Source organism: Sitophilus oryzae, unplaced genomic scaffold, assembly GCF_002938485.1.
Source record: "Sitophilus oryzae breed Bouriz unplaced genomic scaffold, Soryzae_2.0 scaffold_85_pilon_pilon, whole genome shotgun sequence".
In the NCBI taxonomy this organism is placed as follows: Eukaryota; Metazoa; Arthropoda; class Insecta; order Coleoptera; family Curculionidae; genus Sitophilus; species Sitophilus oryzae.
Genome location: NW_022147483.1, coordinates 3,515,740 through 3,539,989, shown reverse-complemented (window position 1 = coordinate 3,539,989; position 24,250 = coordinate 3,515,740). Strand labels below are relative to the sequence as shown.

The window sequence follows — 24,250 nt, the reverse complement described above, 5'->3', positions numbered from 1 at the left end:
GATAGCCGCGAGACAACGCCGTTCGACTGGGCAGTAGAGGTGGGTTGTGAAATCGCAGTCCGCTACTTTGTCACAGCTCCACCAACGTCGCAGTATGTGACTGCTCCAGTTCCAAGAAAATCGCAGTGACATTTCGGAGCAGTTTACAAGTTTAGGACATCTGCGCTCGTGAGTAGCAATAGGAGCAATAGCAGGCAATAGTGTAAATTCTGAAAATGCTCCTAGCCCCGTCGCCCGGTCAGACTGTTCCAGTCACAGTCGTCGCAGGTCGCAGTCGACTGGAGCATAGTATATTGAGTATATTCTGTGTACTGGAGCTGTTGGGAGTTTGGGAACGGGAAACGTAGCAGCGTTCGCTTTTTCTTTCATGAATCTAAATAAGATATTTATGTATTATATATTAATCACAAACAGATGTTTTTGACAAAGGTAATTTTTAACTTGTTAGTATGTTTATTTGTTAGTTAATTTTGTATCTGTGTTTTGTTGTATATCCTAAATCTTTTATTTGATCTTATACATTCATATAAGTTTTATTATTTATATCTATTTTTAAGGTCTGATGATGGCTAAATAGCCGAAACCGGTCACTAATAAAGATTTTTTTGACAGTTTCGACTTTGAATTGAATATAACATTAAGTTTTTACCATGGGCCACCACTCTGTGAAAATGAACAGACTCTTTAAGATATTTATAGCAAAGTGCTTGGTACTTAGAAACACTCAAATTCTTCTGAATAGACTAAAAAAATATAGCAACATCTATCAAACTAAGACATCAGTATAGTACCGTACAGCCGCGATTTTAAGAGCTCTAGGGGCCCGTAGTTCGGAAAAGTTCGAATCTTGTTCGCAAGGGCCCGGGAGGCTTGGGGCCCGTCGGTGACTTACCCCGATTGCACAGACGTTAAAATCGCCACTACTGATCGAAATAAAAAACGGCGTCCAGTTGGCTTGGAAATGACAATCGATAACATTCCCCATAAATTTTACATATAAAATGCCTGCAATCTTCATTTCATAGCTATCGCTGACGCCGTTTTTTTCCATCATACGATATAAATAAATAAAAACTAGACGATGATGTTGCCTATCATAATCACACCTGTAGTCCTGTACTTTTTTAGTAAATGCAACGAACGGTGCCGAACACCGAGTGCGATTTTTCGGAGCAATTAACCTATAAAACTACATTTTTAATTTATAGGTTAATTGCTCCGAAAAATCGCTGCTACTGTCACAGTGCTTTTATTGGAGCAGTCGCAGAGCGTAGCAGCTCCACAAAAATCGCAGACTGGCCCACCTCTACTGGGCAGGGACTCTGCTCGAGGCTAAATCGCTCGGCTCGAGGCTATAATATGACGAATTCCGCTTGAGGTTGACTCGTCTCGTCCTCGTCTCGGCATATTAGTACGCCTTTTGGAAAGAATTTGCTATAGCCTCGTTTCATACTCGTTTCGGGTTTGTCTCGTACTTGCCTCGGCATATTTATACGCGGCTTTAGGTACACCGCGATGAGCCTCAAATATGGCCGACTTAAATTCCGGTTTATCAGTGTCGTTCTAATTTTATTTAAAAAATGTAAAACTATGATGTAAGGTAGACGTGGGGTAGACTCAATAATTTGTTGTTTTATTTTACGTTGTGAATAAATGTTAGTAGTTATTAAAATTGTTATAAAAATATATAATCTAAATAAAATAGATAAGTTATAATAAGTATTTATTAACACAAACATCCGATACGCTACTGAAGCAGGTAAGTCAAATTAACGTATCTAAATTCTTTGACATCTAATCTTTGACAAGTAATAAATAAAAGCTAAAATGCAAGAAAAATATATAATTTAGTTAATTTAAGTGAATTTCATAAATGATCGGTTTACTACACGTATGTATATTATATAGTCACTTACTAGCGAAAAGTTGTTCCATTATTTCACTCAATTTTTACCGAGATCTACCGCACGCTACACAACCAACTATTTTAGAGTCTTTTTCGATAAATCGCGATAGTGTCACTGTTAATTTAAGTTCTGAACAATTTCCATCTAGATTTACTACCTTTATACAACTATCAGTAATAGAATAAATAATAAATAACAAAAAATAAGCTCCGTAAAGACTGACAAATCCACAAAATTTCAAATCAAATTCAAATGTGTCAAATGAATCGTCAAACAGAACTGTCAAGGAACCCCACCCTAGAGAGCTTTTTTTTCTTTCCGCCCACCATGCATGAATACAAGGATAGCATTATGCTCCATCCTTAGTCTTCTTATTCAAAGGTATCGAACTTATATCATTAATAACTATTTTAAAGGTCTGCTTATCGTAAAAAGACACCGAAAATCTCATTCAAATCGGAATAACGGTTCTTAAAATATCTGAAAAAATGTGTTTATTTTTTTAAAGTTTCATCCCCCTAACGGACAAACGAAGCACTTTTGTATAGAGGTAAATTGTGTCCAGTGAACTTATTTTGATTGAATATTGGGAGTCCCTGTATATGAAAGGGTCGAAGTGAAAAAAAATCCTGTTTTGTTATTTTTTTTTTATAAAAAACGCCTTTCAAAGAAATCTAAAAATAACAAAATGTTTAGGCTTGAGTTATATTTAAACAGAAAATAATCCCATTTAATTTCATAACTTTACATATTTTTCATCTCAATTTCTCCCTAAGAACAGAAAAAAAAACACTCAAATTCTCCTTGTTCTTTACAAAAAAAAAATAAGAAAGACATTCCATTAATTCCTGAAAAAATTATAACTCTTAATTGAAAAACTTTGGTAGGTCTGAGAATAAAACGAGTTTCGCTTATGTTTAATGATACTTTAAAATTTAAATGGAGTTTTCTTAATGTCTTATACAGTGTGTTCAATAATATTCATTTACTTTTTTTTTATATTGGGTAGTGCATCGTCGTTGGACACATAGGAAATCCCATGCAAATTTTGAACTGTCCAAATATTGGCTCTCCTGTTAATTTTAGAGTTTAGGGTTTCTCACTAGCAACATATGTAGGTAGTAGATTAAATGTACAAGAATGACAATCCAGAAGAGATCAACTGGTTCTCAAAATTTAAGCAAAAAATCAATTTTTTTAAATATTATTATTATCGAGATCTATCAGTCCTGAAAATATTTGCACTTATTTAAGACTCACCCTGTATATGCAAATTCTACAGGGTGGTCCGAACTGTATTAAGGAAACTTCGGCAGCATATTCTGCAGATAAAAATAAGTAAAAAAGTTCGTATAAATGTATGTCTTAAAATGCTTAGTTTCGGAGATACTAGTAGAATACTACTAGAATACTACGAGTAGAAGTTTCATTTTTATTTCGATTTTTTCCGAATAATTTCTAAACTAATGTCAATATTTGGATGAAAATTAGTGGATGGGTGTTTTTGACATGGGAAATTTGATTTTGATGTCAACATGACTCCCATTTGTAGGTTGCGTCACCTACATGTGTTTTAACTGTTTTGAAGAGTAATAACTTTTCGTCGGTACCTGTATAAAACTACTGAGTAAAAAAATATACATTTACGACTTTTTTTTACATAAAAAAGGTCTCTTGGTAAAAATCGCTACGAATAATGGTTCTCGAGATATTTGGAATCGAAGTTATCAATACCTGTCATCATTGACATAAATTAAACATGTTGACTAAGTAGTTATTAGGCTAAAATCATAAATTTGAAATATTTTTGTGTCAAAGGTTCAAAAGAAACTGTTTAAACATCATTTTTTCGCAGAAAAGCTTATGATTAATTTAAAAAAATAAAAATTTATTATTTCAGTCAAATAACTATATTCATCGTTTGCTTATTTTTTGTCAATAATGACATGTATTGACTATTTCCATTCTAAATATCATTTATCAGATTTTTACCAAGAGATATTTTTTACATAAAAAGTCACGGAAATGTATATTTTTAGTCAGTGGTTTTTTACAGGTACAGTCGAAAAGTTATTACTCTTCAAAACTGTTAAAACACATGTAGGTGGCGCCCCCTACAAATAGGAGTAATTTTGACATCAAAATCAAATTTCTCGTGTCACAAAACTCCCAGATACCAATTTTCATCCAAATATTGACGTTACTTCAGAAATTATTTGGAAAAAATCGAAATAAACATGAAACTTCTACACCCTGTATCTCCGAAACTAAGCATTTTAGGACATACATTTATACGAACTTTTTTACTTATTTTGATATGTAGAATATGCTGCCGAAGTTTCCGTTAACATAGTTCGGACCACCCTGTAGTTCGGACCACCCTGTATATACAAAATGGCTTCAAAAGTAAATCTAGCTGTTAATAAAAGACACAACCTCTGAAAACATATTCTTTTATAGATTTTCAAGATAATTTATTAACGGAGTTCTCAAAAAAACTCACTAGAGATTTTATAAATTTTCTTTGCCAAGTATTTTTTCAAGTTTATAATCCCGTATTACGCCAGCTTCCCCTAAAGACATAATCCGTCGTCAAAGACGGAAAGCCGCCATCTTTGTGCCGAAAATCGATCAATAAATTCGCCATCAATCATGTTTGATTTACCGATGAAAGAAATAAAGTTTACTTAGTAAATTTCAAAGCGATACACAGGGTGTCCCAGGCTGAGCGTGCATTCTAGAGAACTACAATATATCTAGATCGGAGGTTTTTTGATGCACATCATGGTTTCACAACGAGATCTATCGATAAAAAATATTTTCAATATGGCGGCACTTCCGGAAATATCGGAAGTTGACAGCAACTTTCTTATTTTAAATGGGTACCCCCATTTTTTATTACATACTTTAGCTTGAAATGGAACGAGCAGCTCCACGAAATAAACAAGATTTGATTCGGTCAGTTTTACAAGCCACTAAACATTATGGTGTGGTCCTAGTTTCGAGTGTACCTGGACGTTTAGTTAAGCGTTTGGAGTTAATTGGAGGTTGTTATAAGTAAACAAAATTAATAAATTGTTATAATGTTTTAATTCAAATCCTAAAAATATATATCGATAATTGTAATTTTGCTTTCTTTTTTCCGGATACTTTCTAGACGGACACTACTAGGATTACATATATCCCTCTAGGGCGCTATATCACACTTCTCAAGCGTTAAAAGATTATTTCGACTTAAACGCTGTTCATATCCTTGTTAGTACTACATCCTCTATACATTTCTGGCATTAATTTTAGTGAACTAGCTCTTATTTCGCTCCGTTTAACTTATTTCGGCCACTTAGTTTCCTTACACTTGGCTGCTTAATGAGTCTAAACTCGAGAAACACAGAAACTTTTTGCAGTCCGTAAAATTTGTATTCCGTTCGTAGCATCTAAACCGGGGGCTGTTTCGCCAACAAAAACTTTAAAATTATCTCTCTGCCTTTCTCGAAATGGGGGAGAAGTTATTTAGGCCCTGTTAAAACTGTAATTATATTAGAAATAAAAAAAATACGGCTGAGAATATCTAATAAAAAATTCTGTACTTCTCGATTAACAAAGTAATTGTTTAAAATATTTTTTTTTGAGAGAAAAATAGTTATTTTTTATACAAGACGATAAAATGAGACCATAATGCAATTTTGTCGTCGTGTATAAAACAATATTTTTTTCCATAGCGAGTTACGTTTTAAAAAATATTCACAAATAATTATTTCAAGGAACTTATTACAAGTAGAAAAAATATTGTGCTGGGTTGGCGTTAGTTTCTATGTAATTTGACAAATAAATAAAGCTGTCTCTTTAGTTGTCAGTTTTGAATCAGTATTTTTTAATTCTCTTTTTCGTGGTGCGATTCGAACCTCCTGAGTCTCAACATTTCTAAAACTAAAGCTTTGTCGTATAAAAACTCGTTGCAGCCTTTTGTACTTAACAACACCACCATTGACGTCGCAAAATCTGTAAAATTCTTAGGGCTTGTTGTGGACAATTCTCTGAAATGGGACATACATATCGAAGCTTTGTCGAAAAAATTAAGCTCTGCCTGTTTTGCATTAAGGTCTGTTTCTAAGGAGCTTAACTTGTCAGTGGCTAGAACTGTTTATTATGCACTTTTTTAGTCGCACCTCAGGTATGCCCTTCCATTCTGGGGTACGTGCTGTGCGACTCAATTTGACCGCATTTTCAAGCTCCAGAAGAGAGCTGTTCGATATTCACTGGGACTAAACAGCAGAACTCATTGCCGGGACTTTTTTAAAGAATTAAAAATATTGACTCTTCCTTCCTTATTTATATTTGAATACGTTTGCCTAATACGTAAACATGTATCAGCTTCTCAAGAAAGGCCATCTCACACTTATCCACTCATGAACGCGGAGCAAGATCTTTATCTCCCGACCCCACGCTCAGAGTTAGTTAAAAGTTCAATATTATACAACTCGAAAAAAATGCACAATCACCTGCCATTTGAAATCAAATCTTATTTACTAGACAAGGCTTTCTACGCCGTAAATGAATTATATTTTGAAAATCGAATTTGATCTTGTAAACACTGTTATTAGGTTACTAGGTTAAAATAATGTTTGCTATTGCTATATTTACTAGTGATGTGTCGGTATTTGAGTAACGCGATTTTGGAGCGGTATTTTTTTGTAACGTCGTGTCGCGCTCCACAACGAATGGGGAATCTGTTATTGAAGAACGACGATCATAATGACGATATAATTATAAATTATTTATAATTTGCAAATAATTTATTTATAATCGCTCTTGAAGTTAGCTTGAACCATAGTAACCGCATAGCGACGTGTTTAGCTCCAGCCGTCGCGATTTCGTCGGTCGCCTACAATAGTTACTGGAACTGTACGTAGCGTCAGGCGATCTCGATGGCGACGGCGACGTGTTCGCTCCAGCCATCGTGCTCCTAGAGTTGTAGTTCCCTGTCGCGTAACTGCTGTAACTGGGCATCGTCGCTCGGGACCTCGGCGGCGCGGCGCGGCGGCCTACTTCGCTCCAGCCGTCGCGCTCCTAGAGTTTTAGTTCCTTGTCGCGAACAGAAGTAACTGCTGTAACTGGCTATTGACGCTCGACCTCGGAGGCGGCTTACTTCGTTCTAGCGGTAGCTGGAGCGCTTCTAGGGTTTCGTTTTCGCCTGTAGCGATTGATTCGGTTGCTATTGGCGTTGGTGCTCCCGTCGCTACGTTACTTTTAAAATAGCGATTTTTGGTTTGTACTAAGCATGGTATAAAATAGCGTTGTTTGAAAGATGAAACGTAACAGCAAATAAAATAAAATGAAAATTTTATTTGCTTTTATACATTTATATAAGTTTTATTGTTTATATCTATTTTTAAGGTCTGATGATGGCTGGAATTGCCGAAACCGATCACTAATAAAGATTTTTTTTTGACAGTGGTTTGTGGGGCTAAGTAGGTAGTATAAAATAAAAGTAGGTACCAATGCCAGAAATACTACAAAAGCGAGGACCGCGACACTTAGGAAGTTGGAACCTCGATTACAAAATCGCGGAATTTTGTCGCGGTATTTTTCTGGAGCGGTTGCTATTGTAACGCGACTCATGTGGAACCGGTATTCCCATCACTAATATTTACTAATGACATCGAAATGAATTTATTATAGATCGTTGGTATTAGTATATTAGAGATCATTGGTATTTTACTATAAACTAGCTAAATATTTTTGAATATTATTTTTATTTTTTTGTTCTTTGACATTGTAAACATTTATAAATGTTTATTTTAAAAATAAAACTGACAATATTATTTCTATAATCTTTTGTATTATCTTTTGTTTGTTTGTTAGTTTACCTTTGTCTACAAATTGAAAAATTTTTTGACAATAAAGGCATTTATTTATTTATTTATTTATTCGTGTCGATTGCTGATGAATTGGAGCCAGAAATGGCTCAAAACGAAATAAGTAAATTACCAACAGATATTCAGGCTGACGCGACAAAGACCATATCCAAACTACTTTCATTTAAATCCCGAATAACTTATGAAAAGGAATACAAACATTTTCAAAAATGGAATCAATTAAAAAACGTGCGAGAAAAAATAAAGTTTTTAACCTATCCTCGCTGTTAAAGTATCATTTAATTTACCCTTGGCTTTTAAGCCAAAGTACTATTTTATCTACTATTTTTGATAAATAGGCAATTTTAACAGTTGCTATGGAGAAATATAATTTAACTACAAGTCAAAGGAAAACAGTACAAACATAAAAAGGCGCGGTTAGAATGGAATAACCGTTTTGAGTTCCAGTGGCTCTATAAAGCCAAACACAGTGGCAGATGTTTTTGAAGAAAAAACTCGTCTGACAGAAAAATGTGGAATTGCAGTTACCTTTTTTGCACTTTTTCTGCATCGTTTTGGTCGGCTCGCAGTTGGTGGCGTTGCCCTTTTTCAGCGTCAACATTCTCGATCTTTGGTTGGTTTTGGAATCGCACTCGGTCCATGCGCCTTTGGCATAACGGCATTCCTCTGCAAAAGCACAAAAATAATAGTAAGAAATATATAAAGTAGCAATACATATACAGGGTGTCCCAATATTCCGTCGGCATAGAACTACTACGTATTTTTGGGATGAAAATAAGTTCATTGGACACAATAATTTGCCTCTGTACAAAAGTGCATCAATAAAAATAAACGTTAATTAATTTAAGTTTTATGAAGCTTAGATAGAGAATCTCTTTCGCAAAAGATATCCTATATACAAGGTGTCCCAGAAATAAGTGCAAGTATTTTAACTGGTAGCCAGAAACACGCCTATGAGGTTTTATTCGCGAAAAAAAAATTTGGAAAATTCGAAAATTTTTGAAAAGTTTTCTGGAATTTTTTTTAGTTTTTAATCAAAAAACATAATTTTTTGATAATATACCAACATACGTATTAGATTAAATTTACAAGAAAGAAAATCCAGAAAAGATCCAGTGCTGATTCTCAAAATTTTAGCAAGAAATCATTTTTTTGGAAATATTCAATGTAAACTAACTCCGTTATTTTGGACTTATTTGAAAAGCGATAAAGAGAAAATATGTTTCTTTTATCGAGATCTACCACTCCTTAAAATACTTGCACTTATTTCTGGGACACCCTGTATATAATAATATATTTTGTATCCAGTTGGTTGTAGTGACAATAATGCCAATTAATTTCATAGCCATCGCTAACGTCGTTTTTCGGAAATTGTTGAATTTAGGTACATAATCGTAATACACATAATTTTGGGTTATTTTATTACAGGTTATTTTTGGGTAGGTAAATTACCTATGCAATAAGGTTAATAAGTAAGTAGTTATGAAGACGTAAACGAAAGTATTTAAGAAAATGAATTTGCCTTAATTGGTTACAGTTGAGGGTTGGAACCTTTGGTGTTACACAGCAAAATAAAAACACTAAATCACACCAATACACCAAAACACCTTTACTTTTACACTGGACGCGCGTTTCGCTAACCATGTTAGCATCATCAGCACATGATTATAAACTAAAGTACAATCTACAAGTTGAGCGTTTATATACTCGCTCAGTGGGCACCGAGTGGGCGTGGCAAAATCTAGCCAACCGAGTCAGAGCCCACTGAGCGTAACACTTAGATTTCCGCCACTAGAGTAGTAGGAACAAAGAACTTGAAGGAATTGGATCGTTGCCTCTGTTCATACTATCTTTACATTTATTAATTCTGATGCTTTCATATGCATCTAATTGCCTGTAATTTGAGATTTGTTTAATTAATTTTAAATTATTAAGATCTATACAATGTTCTTTATCAACAATATGTTCGGCAACGCAAGATTTATCCGGTCTACCATATCTTATCTGAGCTAAATGTTCTTTAAATCTAGTTAATATTGATCTTCTAGTTTGCCCAACATATTTCTGATTACAATCTTTACAAGAAATTTTATAAATACCCGACCTTTCCAGTGGAGGTGTTTTATCCTTTGGATTACCTAATAATTGTTGTAATTTATTATTAGCACTATACACAAGTTTATAATTGACATTCTTAAAAATTCCTTTTAGACCACGGGATAACTCTCTATCAAACGGTATCGAAAAATATTTAGACGTATCTTTCTCCACTTGAAAAGTCGAATTTTCAAAAATCATTAACCTATACCTACGTTTTCTAATTAATTTATCAACTAGTGAAGGAGAATATCCATTACACTCAGCTACATTCCTAATGTAATCTCTTTCAATTTCATATCTTTCGTTGGAAAGTGGGAAACTAAGTAATCTATGAACTAAGAAATTTAAACTAGCCATTTTATGTTCAACACATTGCCTCTCTACATATACCTATAAAAAATTTTGTTTCTACATCTTTTCTTTTTCGTATGATCAACCGAGGCGAATTAGGTGCGACACCCTGTATAACATTAATGATGTTAGAGTAGTTAGATTAGTGTCCATTTTCATTTTACATTATTACAACAATCGGTCTAACCGTAAAAACAACAATTTTACCCACCTACAGCAAAAATAAATCACGTTATACCATATATCTAAAAAACAGAAGCCTATATATTTACCATTTGACCTTTTTACATCGGAAAATGGATAAAAAATGGCCTGTAAACCGGGAAAAAAGCCGGGAAATGATTGAAAATGCGGTCAGGCGTATAATATTCCCGTGCCCGTGCGGTCTATAAGCCCGATAAGAATCCAGAAAAATCGAGATCCAGGACTCGGGAGCCCGACTACGACAGATAGAGTCTGGAAAATATATTGGCCGGTAATTCTGGAAAATTGGCAAAAGGGAGAATCAGATGGGTTTGTTAAGATATCCAGCTTTTTCTTCCAGTTTTTTTTCTTGATTGAGTTATCTTTAATAGAATATACAGGGTGGTCCGAACTGTATTTCGGAAACTTCGGCAGGTAAAAATAAGTAAAAAAGTTCGTATAAATGTATGTCCTAAAATGCTGAGTTTCGGAGATACAGGGTGTAGAAGTTTCATTTTTATTTCGATTTTTTCTAATTAATTTCTGAAGTAACGCCAATATTTGGATGAAAATTGGTATATGAGAGTTGTTTGACATGAGAAATTTTATTTTGATGTCAATATGACTCCTACTTGTAGAGGGCGCCACCTACATATTTTTTAAGTGGTTTGAAGACTAATAACTTTTCGTCCGTACCTGTATAAAACTACTGAGTAAAAAAATATACATTTACGACTTTTTTTTACGTAAAAAGGTCTCTTTGTAAAAATCGCTACGAGTAATGGTTCTTGAGATATTTGGAATCTAAATTATCAATACCTGTCATCATTGACATAAATTAAACATGTTGACTAAATAGTTATTAGAGTGAAATCATAAATTTGAAATGTATTTGTGCCAAATATTCACCAGAAAGTGTTTTATCATCATTTTCAAAAAAATAAAAAGTTCCCAAATTTATCATTCCAGTCAAATATCTATCTTCTCAACATGTTTATTTTTTTGTCATTAATGACATGTATTGACTATTTTTATTTTAAATATCTTGACTACGGTTGCTCGTAGCGATTTTTACCAAGAGACATTTTTTGCGTAAAAAACGTCCTAATTGTATATTTTTTACGCAGTAGTTTTATAAAGGTACTAGTAGGAGTTATATTGACATCAACATCAAATTTCTCATGTCAAAAATCTCCCAGATACCAATTTTCATCCAAATATTGACGTTACTTCAGAAATTAATTGGAAAAAATCGAAATAAAAATGAAATTTCTACACCCTGTATCTCCGAAACTAAGCATTTTAGGACATACATTTATACTTTCATTTATACGATTTTTTTTAATTATTTTATCTGCAGAGTATGCTGCCAAAGTTTCTGGAATACAGTTCGGACTACCCTGTATAGTTTTATCTATCTATGCACTGAAAAAATGTCTGCATGAATTACTGTATGAGGACGTGGCAATGTGTTACACGTAGGATTGTTAAGATATCCAGTTTTTTTTTCTGCTGTTTTTTGAGTTATATTTAACAGAATATCTCCTACACTAAAAAATTCCAGACATCTACCACTCTTTAAAATACTTTTGCACCGTTATCCAAGAGACGCCATGTATAATTATTAAGAAATTCCTGATAATCTGCGACCCGGAGACTCAAAACTTTGCTTCTATTGTCCTGGTCCTCTGTCTTCCGATATGAATAGGCTACGCGTCCAAATTAATTACCTACAGCCGGTCCTGAATTCACGGCGAATTCCCTCAAACTTCCTTCAGGATGCCCCCGACGGCATGAAACGGCATGGAGCAACGTTGCCATAGTTATCGATTAATCCCAGTGGCGTAGCTATCGGAGAATTCGGTTAGACTATATTAAATGGGAATACTGATAAAACTCGTACACGTGAACAACCAAAATTGAATACCTCTTCTACTCCACTAACTGGACCAGAATCGTTCTGCTTCCCAGCAAGTAAAAACCAACTTAAAACGGCACTCAAGAACCTGAAAGACTCCATCCGAATGGGAATCCTCCAACGGTGTAAGACACTCAAAGAGTCTCCTCAATGAACACCTCAATAGATTTAATAAATTTACCTGATTGAATTGTATATAATAAAAAATTGTCTTGTGTTTTCATAAATTATTCTTATCGTATTAAATTTGACTAAGTCTAAATTAAGGAATTCTAGTACAAAATTGTTCCTGGTATAACAGGATTCAAATATAGCACCGTAAATTGAAAATGTTTCAAGAAATATAAATTAATTTTGCCACATTTAATAATTGTTTTATTAATGTCTCAATTTGAGCTACTCGGTATTTATTATCCTTTCCGAGATTCCAGTGGTAAGAGTTGCAACTGAAACACCCTGTATGTAAGCATTTCAAAATCTTCCAAAATTTGAACTTTAACATATTAATTCCCCTTTTTATGTTTATTTCTGCTCACCCTCCTGTTTGTTTTTACTTTATAAAATTCTCTTCCAAACGAATATATCAACTATTCTCTGTGTTATTTGTTATATGTAGGATCGTCTGGCAACCCCGGCGAGATAGTATAGGAGACGGGAGCACCTAAAATCGGGGAAGGTGGAACAAGAAATGAAAACGATGCCGAAGGTAAAGAGAAGGGAACAGATTTAATTAAATTTTCAGGTGGATTTCGTGGGTATGGAAACAGATGGACAGACTAGTTTAGAGTATACTGTTGGTAGTGATTGATGACAAGTACGAATTCTAAATATTCTCGTGTAACAGTTAAATTTCATCGCTACGACCTCTGTGTGCTAGCTCATAAATTATCGCAAATAACTGTTATTTTTGCATCATGTTTACTATAATTTTATTGTTAAATATTATTTTATTCAGTATTTTACCATTATGCAACCCGATATACACCGCTAGATTATACAGCTTCAGCTCCACTGTCACTGATGCCGACCAGCAGTAGGCTTTTTGTCCGTCTCTCTATATCTTTGATCATCACCTGTTCGTCACTTGTCACTGTCAGATCAAATCAGATGTTTTTGGATTTATTTATCCTTTGTTTTGGTTATTGAAATTTTATAATTATCAGATAAAATTTCGTAGTTAAATCGTTTATTTTTGATGTGAATCACAGTGTGCAATTCGTTCATTTTAATTGTGGAATTTCTGAGTTTAGTTCGTTCATTGACCGGATATGAAATATGGCTGTTGAAAAATAATCTAGAACATCGTTTTTTATATATACCTTTTTATGAGTTGGACTAGTCGAGAGATATAGTTCTCTATCTATATCCTGGAGGGAGATTTCCGGTTGAAATCTGATTTTGTGAAGGAAATCGAATCCTTGCATCACTTCTTGTGTACTCCCCGACCGAGAATATCGTGGTGAAGAACTGACTGCCGTTTCGTGAAGCATTCCCTGTTGGTGAATAGCGGGTCTTCGTAAAGAAGGATTAAGGCTTCCGAAACACATTTGGTCAGAAACGTGGTTGGATTTTGTTGAGTTTACATGGACCACCGACCAATTTCCGTAAGGGATTAAATAGCCAAATTTTTCCGACCGATATCCCGATTCCACGTGCCCAAGAAGTCCCCGAACAGTTCCAAGAGCAAGAAGACCGATCCAGACCGTAGTGCACAGAACAGTCCAGAATTCCATCCTGTTGCCCGTGTAGAGGTACCCGTAGGACATCATAAACCCTCGTTGAGGGTTTTTTTATGTTCACCTTTTGAAGTCCTACACCTGGCCGGCATCCGTACGTCTGCTAACATCCGTGGGCTCCAGTGACAGTACACCGAGCTGCTGTACCCTGCTGTAGTCACCCCATAGCTATACACCGTAGCTCACCCGGAGGAAGTTTCAAGTAATTTCAAGACTGTAGAGTAAGATCGTTTAGATATTAGTATAATTTTAGACTTGATTTATGGGTATAAACCACCCTGATTGTATTTAGTATTAAGTTAGATAAGGGGGTTTGACGTCATAGGTTTAGTTATTTCATTTAATTTAAAATTCTATTTTCTCTTCAAACCTTTCGATTTAAACTTCTTAACATATTACATTTTACATTTCGTTATTTTTTTTTATATATATATATATATTTAACTTTTTAATATTTTAATAAATTGCTTAAATATTTTTAGTAGTATTATTTACAGTTTAGTCTCATAGTTAAGTTAGAGTCACTCAAGTTCAAATAATTATAGTAATATTTGAAGTTCATGGTAGTTGCACTCAACAGTTCGAGGTTAGTGTTGAAGTCTACTTAATAGTTACATCTTTATTGCCGAGTTCATAGAGTATAATCTCGTGGCGCCCTTTTATTAATATCTTTGAACCCCGACCACCCGGCTGTTAAAATTAAAAAGCTAGTGGCCTCTATGTAACTCATTCTGCATTAAGTAAACTTGTGTTATATTGAACTTCAGATTAAGAAAGGGCGTGGCACTCGTTAGTTTAGTAGATACTGAAGACACTAAACTATCATACTATCGAAAAAAAAAGACGTCAAAGACAGCTGGGGAATCATAATCGATGATAATTTTGGCGAGGTCAAGCAGTAGACGATGACAGAAAAAATGCAGATGACGGGCAGATACTAATACATCTTCTTTCACTAAAAAGTTTCTAGTTCTTTTAAGTTAACTATGGATAAATCCATAATGCGCTGTCTATTATATTGTCTTGATTTCAAGACAAGAAATGATTTTTGGTTTTCAAGACAAGACAAGAAATTACTTCTCAAGATCAAGATTTCTTGACAAGAAATCAAGAAAATCTTGAAATTTCTTGAAAATATAAAATAAAAAAGAAATACTCATTTACTTAGGTATTTGTATATTATACGAATATTCATTAATTGATAGATAAAAAAATTTTTAAGCAAAAAATAGTTGTACGAAGCGGCACTTTGTCGGACGTCCAATGTCCAAAGTTGACATAAGTACGTCCAGAGTCGGATGTCCAAAGTTGATATACTTTGGGCAAAATTAAATTGGAACCTTTTTTAATACCTAATAATTTTTTAATTTTTAAATGTTTTTTTTTATAATTTTTCGGATATGTTATGGCCTACGATATTAGAATAAAAAAAACTTTGCATAGCCAGCGGGTCTACTTCAGTGGCATACAGACTTTTTGAATTAACGTAAAACTTTTAAAATAAAAAAAATAATACATTTTAGTGTACGCCACTGAAGTAGAATAGCTTTTATCATTGCTGTTTTGACTGTTTTTATCTGTAGTAGTATTATCACCGTCACTACTGTTAAAATCACTAATTAAACTTCTACGTCCAGGTGTAGGTATTCTGAACCTGAGATGTAGGTATTCTGAACAGGGTGGTAGGTATTCTGAACCAGATTCAATTACGAACGGCTCAGATTTGCTGCTCAACGAACCCTCACATTTTAATTTTAGATAATAATAATAATAATAATAATTAACAAAATTATGTAAATCTGATGATTTTGGCTACTGTAGTAAATAAGCTCAAAGTTTTTAAATTTTTTGAAAATTAGATGCCTGACCCTCGATTTTACGCACAAAGCATAAACATCACATTAACCAATGTTACCGCGACTTTTAAACAGGGGATTCCCCGCTTTAATAAACGAATTTTAAACGGGGGTTCCCTTTTGTCAAGATATCAAGAAATTTCAAGATTTCTTGAATCGAGACAAGAAATCAACTCTCAAGAAATGGTCAAGACAAGATTTTTTTTAATTCTTGAAAATATTTCAAGACAAGACAAGAAATTGCTTGTCAAGACAAGATTTCTTGTCTTGCCGATCCCTAGTTGTCTATTGTTGGCAATGCGCGCCCAAGTTATCACTGCTAATTTCCTAATATCATGGTCCCATCGCAGGTTCGGCCTTCTTCTAGGTCTCATAATTAACGTGGGTACCATGCTGTAATTTTTGTGGTCCATCTGTTGTCCGTTCTTCTTGCCAGGTGTCTTGCCCATTTCCATTTGAGGGATTTGACTCTGTGGATAACATCTATTACCTGGGTCTATTGTCGTATCCACTCTCTTCTTTTACAGTCTCTCCTGGTTATTCCCAGCATATTTTGTTCCATTGGGCGTTGTGCGACCTGCAGTTTCCTTATGATGTCCGTTTTAAAAACTTTTAAATAAAACCAGTATATCCTTTTGAAATACGAAGTGATTTTTTTCCTGAAACTTAAATTAAAATGCAGTAGAGCAAAATGGGAGCACACACTACAACATTCAAAAGCTGCGGAGACTCTGCGCTTTCCAGTAATAAAATTAGCGTCGCAGAGTTCTATTTTACCGGCGGTTCATAAATATTCGCCGTCTGCATGTATGTGGCGGTGGCAGATTTAAAATGGGAACCTCATATATATCTCGGGTGCGCTTGTATTTGTGTGATAAAAAGCAGCCAGTACGTCTGAAGGCTCTATTAGCATTCCAGAGGTCCGTCAGGAATTCGCTTGATTGGCTAGAACCGTTCCAGAGCAGTCAATCTCTTCGCTATTTGCTCTGTTTTCTTTTATTGTAGTGTTTGGGTATGAGGAAAATGCATGTTTTTAAATAATGGTTTTAAAAAATAGTTCATATAATTACAAATTGAACAAAAAAAAATCATTGATATCGGTTAAGAAATGCCTCTAATATAAAATAATTAAATATTGTTAATTTAAATGGCCGGGCAAACGCTCTCTACCGCGCCTTGCCGCTGTGACGTCACCCGCCGTTCTTCTGGTTGAGTGGAGCCAGACGTGTGTTTATTTTACACAGTTTGCTTTTAAACGCTGTTGAATCCAAGTCAAAATTTTAGTTATTTGTGTTAATTAATACATAATTAGTGATATTTATAAATAGTAATGGATAAGCGAAAACAGAAAAAATGGTCCAAGGCCATGAGAAGAGATGAAAAGAAAAACGTTAAATTATCCTCTATTTTTACGATATATTGTTGTGAAGATCATTTTGATGTAAGTTCATATATTTATGTATATTGTCTTACATAGGTATATGAAATTTGAATGTACAGGGTTATTCATTATATTTTTAAAAAAGTTGCATGGTATTTCATATACTCTCTTTTAAATTTAATTCTAGTTATACAGGGTGTCTCAAAAAAGGTGGTCCAGAAAATTGTAGGTATTTTTCGCTTTTCAACTGTCAATATTTCGTAAACATTTGAAGATAGGTATAGGATATTATACATGAGATATATCTAGAATATCTAGAAATTTCCGAAGAATCCAAAAATATATAGGGTGTTTCACTTAAAAAAGTAACTTAATTTTGGCGTTTGCTTATGGGACACCTTGTATAATATTTTCATTACTGATACACAATTTATTTCCTATAATTTCGTAAAAAAAACAATCTTTAAAAATAACAAGGATAAGGGGGTGTCAATATATAAAAAAATTTTCTTTTTCACGCTATGCTCTGGAGTTATTTTTCCACGTACTAAAGAAATATTTTTGTCTCTTTTCACTTCTACATAACCTACAGCATTATCTCCATACGTCTCCCTACCTGATCTGACAAATAAGTTTATAACATTAAAATTTATAACTATATAAAAGTTCGTAACAGTAGGTACCTACTTATACTTAAATATGCCTCAGTACTACAAAGAATAAATGTTACATACCTCTCTGTTTTTTGTCTCTGTCCTCGTAATTCAGCACCAATAAATTGGGAATTTGTATTTATAAAAGCAGCCAATATAAAAGCATCGACTTTTGGCAAGTTATCTGATTGTGCTTTTACAAACCCGGAATCTGCCATTACTTAAAAAATTCTCAGAACACACAACACATACAAATAATAACTGCACAAAAAAGCATAAAAACTCCTTCAATCGACGCTAAAAGCAACAAAAATGTCTTAGTACGCCACCTAAATACGTACATAAACGGAACACGTCTGGCTGCTGCTGGCCATCGCGCGTCGACGAGAACGGCGGGTGACGTCAGACCAATAGAATATCGTTTCAATTCGCGAGGCGTCGTTTGCGTTATCCATAGTATTTTAATGGCCCATTTTATAAAATTGTGGTACTGCTTTCAAGAAAAAAGTTTTTTTTTGCATTTATACATATTTATTCTAATAAATTGAACAGTTTCTGGCGAAAAATAAAATATATGCATCTTCCTCATTCTGGAAATAGCTGCTTTTTGTTCAGCTCAGATACGAGAACAAAATGATTGTTTTTTTCAGTTGTATATATCAACACATTAATTTTAGTTTTGTCGATGTTCAGCTTAAGGCCCGAAACCTCATATGCCCACGTCTAATTTTAGGCCCATAATTTTGGGCCCAGGTAATACTTTTATATACCAAATTTATAAATGTACATTTTTATACAAACTAAAATTCACAAAATACCCTTAGTTTAAATTTAATTATTGTTTCGTTTTATCAATACTAAGCTCAAAAACATTTGCATAAAAATTTATAGCAATACACGAATATATTTCCAATTAACTTGATTTAAATATCGCTAAAATATAAATATAAATTAAACAACTCATTTGAAAATAAAACCCTCAAATGCAGAGAAATATTTGTTTTAATTCAATTCATACAAATATTTGTTAAATATAAAAGAAATAATTTGAAAACAGAACGTATACATACAGAAATATTTCAATTATATATTTATTTAAACAATTTATAATATTATTTTTTGATATAAAATTAGTGAAATATAATGACCATAAAGTATAGTAGCTTTAGAGATTTAATGAATTTATACAGGGTGTTTCAAAAAACGTGTGCCATCTCTCGTGGGGAGATTCCTCACGTAAAAATAAGATTTATTTTTCATCTCAACATAGGTCCGATTCTGCTTTGTTTCGTAGCTACAGGGTGTTAAAATCTTAATAATCTTTCGATTTATTATAATTTTCTTCCAAGTGCTACATATTTTAGTGCTAAAAAACTGTCGATAAATCCATCAAGGACGTGCATCAGTGGAATATTTTCCGAAAAAAAAAACAAGTGCGCCACTGACTTTTTTTCTTCTGATATGAAAATTGTATAGGTCGTTTAATGTGAATTAAAAATTATCTCTTGATATTTTGTCGAATTCGGCCTCCTTGATGAGACAAACGCAATTTTATTAATCACAATTAATAAAATTAAAATAAAAAGATTAATAAATTATATATTTTACCTAATTTATTATTAAATAATATTACTATTAGTTATTATTACTATTAGTTATTATTACTGTTAGTCCAACCTAGAGCAATTTCAAATAAAAAAATAATGGGTATTTAAAATAATTACAAAAAACCTAATTTTAAAAAGTTTTAACACCCTGTAACTCTAAAACTATGCATTTCGATACCCATTTTTATAGGAACTTTTTTTATATTTTTTGATAAGGAATCAATGAGTACTTATTTATATATTATAAACTGTGATTATAAACAAAGCAGAATTGGACCTATGTTGATATGAAAAATAAATCATATTTTTTCGTGAGGAATCTCCCCACGAGAGATGCACATGTTTTTTGAAACACCCTGTATAAATATATTTTACACGGTAAGAAATTTAGAGAATTAGTACTTAGTCTTGCGGTCTTGTAGACTTGTAAGAATCTTGCAGCAAGATCAAGAGTCTTGATCTTGCATTTTCTCATCGTTATAGAAAATGCTTAATTTTTTAAAATATGTTAATAAAAAGTTGGTAGGCAGTTCTTTTAGTTTCAAAGTAAAGAAATTTTTCCAATTTTGGTCCACGGTTATTTCCCCTATCCGCCACCTGGGGTCGCGTCCAATGGGACTTTGGAGTTCTCCACACAGATTTTCTCAAAAATGGACTACGGAAACACGGAATACCTCAAAAATTGCGACTTTGACTGATTTTGATGTTGCAAATATTATTCCTAATCTTAAATTGAAAACCGCGTTTCGCTAGCTAGGTACTGTAATTTTGGAGTTACGATTTTTTAAAATGTTTAACCCCCTCCCATCCCCCCTTACCAACCCCCCACCCCCACCAAAAACTAATGGCCAGATACTCGGGTGCCAGAGTATTTTTGTACCAAATTTGGTTAAAATCGGTATAGCGGTTTTTGAGTTATCGTGTTACAGACGGACAGACAGACAGACAGCCAGACACCATGAAAATACTTTGTAATTAGGTCATTTTTATGACCAAAATAACTTTGAATGAAATTAAAAAAACCTTTTTTTTTGCCGATCTTAATAGCCTACCATACCTGTTGGTATCATAGACTTAAAATATATTTTATTTTAAGTCTATGGTTGGTATGGTCGGCTAAAAATGCATTCAAAAATAACTCCGTATAAAAATACAATTTATTTACAACAAGGGAATGGAATGTGATAAGAAAAAAATACCCTGAGGGCTCAATCATGTTACTATCAACACCTGAAGAGCTCTAGGGGGTATTTCCCCATCCTCTTCAAGATTTCCCGGGTATAAATTTTATAAATATTCAATTTTCCCGGTAATGGAAAATTCTAAGTGGATTTGGCAGGGAGAGGGAAGCCAAGAAACGAGAGGTTTCTCCATTTCTCGTTCCTTTTTTGAATCGACTGAAGTTTTTTTCGATTTTCCATGAAAAACTTCCGGTAAAATTGAGTTTTTTATGTATTTAGCTTGATTGGTTTTGATTAAATGCAGTTGATAATCTATACTAATATATAAAATCCTTAAGTGACTGACACACTGACTGATCACGATCCTGCTCAAACCACTCAACGTAAGAAGCTCAATTTTGGCATACAGGTTGATTCTAGGGTGTAGATGTTCGATAAGAAGGGACTTTTCGAAATTCCAGTTTCAAGGGGGTGAAACCACCCTTCAAATATTACAATATTTTTTATTTAAAAAATGGTCAAGTTTCTGGAAAAACGCTTAAACACGTATATTTTATTTTGTTTTTTTACATATTTTAAGATTTTTAAAAAGTGTATACAGGGTGCTTCGAAAAATCTGGTCATGGATTAATCACGATCCTGCTTAAAGCGCTTGACGTAAAAAGCTGATTTTTGGAAAACGGATTGACTTTAGGGTGTAGAGGTTCGATAAGAAGGGATTTTTTGAAATTCGAATTCTAAGGGGGTGAACAACCCCTCAAATATTAGAATATTTTTATTTAAAAACCGGTGAGTTTTTCGGAAAAACTCTGAAACACGCAAATTTTATTTTGTTGTTTTATATGTTTTAAGATTTTTTAAAAATTTGTACAGGGTGTTTCATAAAATATGACCATTGAGTAATCACGATTCTGCTTAAACAGCTTGACGTTTAAAGCTGATTTTTGGCAAACGGATTGACTGTGGGGTGTAGAGGTTCGATAAGGAGGGGTTTCTCGAATCTCAAATTCCAAGAGGGTAAAAACGCCCCTCAAATATTAAAATAAGTATTTGTTATTTAAAAAACAGTTAATCTTTGGGGAAAACGCTTGGACACGTATAATTTATTTTGTTTTTTACATATTTTGAATTTTTTTAAAAAATCATACAGGGTGTTCCAAAAAGTTGGGTAATTGATTAACCACGATTCTGCTTAAACTGCTTGACGTAAAAAGCATATTTTTGGCAAACGGATTTTTCGAAACTCAAATTCCAACGAGATGAAACTACCCCTCAAAGATTACCAAGTTATATAATAATATCTCCATATTGTTTTTTTCTCATGCTGACATAAATGTGAGAAAATTTTATCCAGTTTGTATGTTAATGGAAATTCTTGCTTTGCTTTATCATCACCATTACAAATGATTAACTCGACACGAACGAAGTCGCGGGTACACGCTAGTTAGTTATATAAAATAGGTAAATAATTTTACTTACTTGAGTAGTATAAACTCAACCAACGGACAGGGTCATGTTAAGATGATTTGGTAACCTAGGCACCATTTATTTTGCCGCCCCCTTCAACTAATAAAAATTCAAGTAAAATTTGTTATTTAAAAAATGCCGCCCCCTATCAGCCTGCCGCGCTAGGCAGCTGCCTATCTTGCCTAATGGATAAAGCGGCAATGCCAACGGAGGAATAGAGCAAGATATCATAAACAGGTACATAAGGTAAGCGCATCTTCTTATTTCTTCTGTCAACGACGAAACAGTAAACCGATCATGACGAGATGTTAAGTCAATTGCAAACAGTAGAATCCACTGGAGAACATTTACTGAATGTGTGCTCCACGTAGAAGTAAAGAACATAATGAACAAATAACCGATCTCTGAATGTAAAAATACATTTTTTTTCTATTTTAAGCCGGCAAAAGGCAAAACAATTTGATTTAGCTTTATTATCCGCGGGCAAAAGCCCTTTTAGTACCGCAACGTCGCTATGATTTCCCATTAGGCCGGGTTTACACGACTATTTTAATACAAAACGGCCGCTATCGGCACTTTATGGCACCTCTGCCGGCACAATTTTCATAACAGATCTGGAATTAAAATAGAATTTTTAATGCGCAGCCATTGCGCATAGCCGAGAATTAGAATAAATTGCCTAGAATGCATTGTAGCGAAGTTTTGTTATTTTTGCACGCAATTTTGTAAACTCCACATTTTTTTGTGTATTTTTCTTCTATTATACAGGGTGTCCCAGAAACAAATGCAAGTATTTTAAGGGGTGGTATAGATCTCGATAAAAGAAACATATTTTCTCTTTATCGTTTTTCAAATAAGTCCAAAATAACGGAGTTTTTTTACTTTGAAAATTTCACACCTCTACTTTTCAACCAATAACATGCTTTAATGTTGACTAGTTACCATGGCAACTGAAAAAATTTCCGGAAATTTTTTCGAGGCGCCACGAAACTTTAGTGGAAATTTTTTGACAGTTGAAAAGGTAAACATAAGATCTACAATCATAATGTGAATGAACTACAATGTCTATATATTGAAATATTACCCATTTGAGTTTTAGCATTTGATGTAACTAAGGTTGGTAATATTTTTTATTTAAGGAAATATGTTAGATATACCTACATATGAATTTCTTCGAAATTGCCATGTTCTAAAAAATATAGTTCTGCCGCCTTTATTTAACTAAAGCTGGTATTTTTCTATTTAACGAAATATGATGGATATATCTATATGATTTTTTTAGAATTTATTTCATGTTGAATTATCTTCAATGCCAAATCTTTAATGATATCGACTAATATAGCAAAATAATAACGAAACACATTTAGTAATTATAGGTTTTATTAATATTAAAAACACAATTATTGTAAATGTTTGTAGGCTGGCTTGAATTGGTGGTTTGAATCTGGGTATTTTCTGTTTTATTTTGCATTGTGCTCTGATCATGATTGAACTGGCTAGTACTTGATGAAATGCTCCTCATGGATTCAATCATCTGTTGATGATGTTCAGCGTCCAACTGTAAGTAAGGTTTGATCGACTGACTATTACTATGTCCAGTAATTTTAATGAGCTGTTGTTCACCAACTCCTTTCTTGGCCAAATTCGAAACAGCTGTTGCTCTTGCAGAATGATTGGTTATTTTAACTTTTTTAGTGTCAATTCCTATATCTGAAGCTGCTGATTTAAACCATGAAGATACAATGTTCTTACCAACTGGGCTATTCTTGTACCATCCTTTCGAATTGGGTTGATTCCAGTATGGGTTTGGTGTTAAGAATAGTCTGTCGGTTTGAATAAGATTTCCCCTTTTTTCCATCAACTTTCTAAACAAGCGAACCGGACACATTTGTGGATTTTCGAAATTTCTAATCAACCATTTACTATCCGACAGTTTTTTAGAACCACCTTGTGTGGTTTTAGAGAAAATTGGATTATATTCTATCCGACCTTTTGGGTTTCCGAAATTATCAGTTTCTTCTTTGAAGTATTGGA

General features: G+C 33.6%; 1 protein-coding gene across 2 annotated transcripts in view; it reads right to left on the bottom strand.

Moving 5' to 3' along the window:
• The window catches only part of LOC115890076, an 80,513-nt gene that overhangs the window by 18,887 nt on the left and 37,376 nt on the right, over positions 1 to 24,250 (bottom strand). For both annotated transcript variants that reach the window (XM_030910203.1, XM_030910202.1), the window contains exon 3: positions 8,312 to 8,449. In XM_030910203.1, the coding sequence (XP_030766063.1) occupies positions 8,312 to 8,449 (138 nt within the window). The remainder of the gene's footprint in view (positions 1 to 8,311; positions 8,450 to 24,250) is intronic.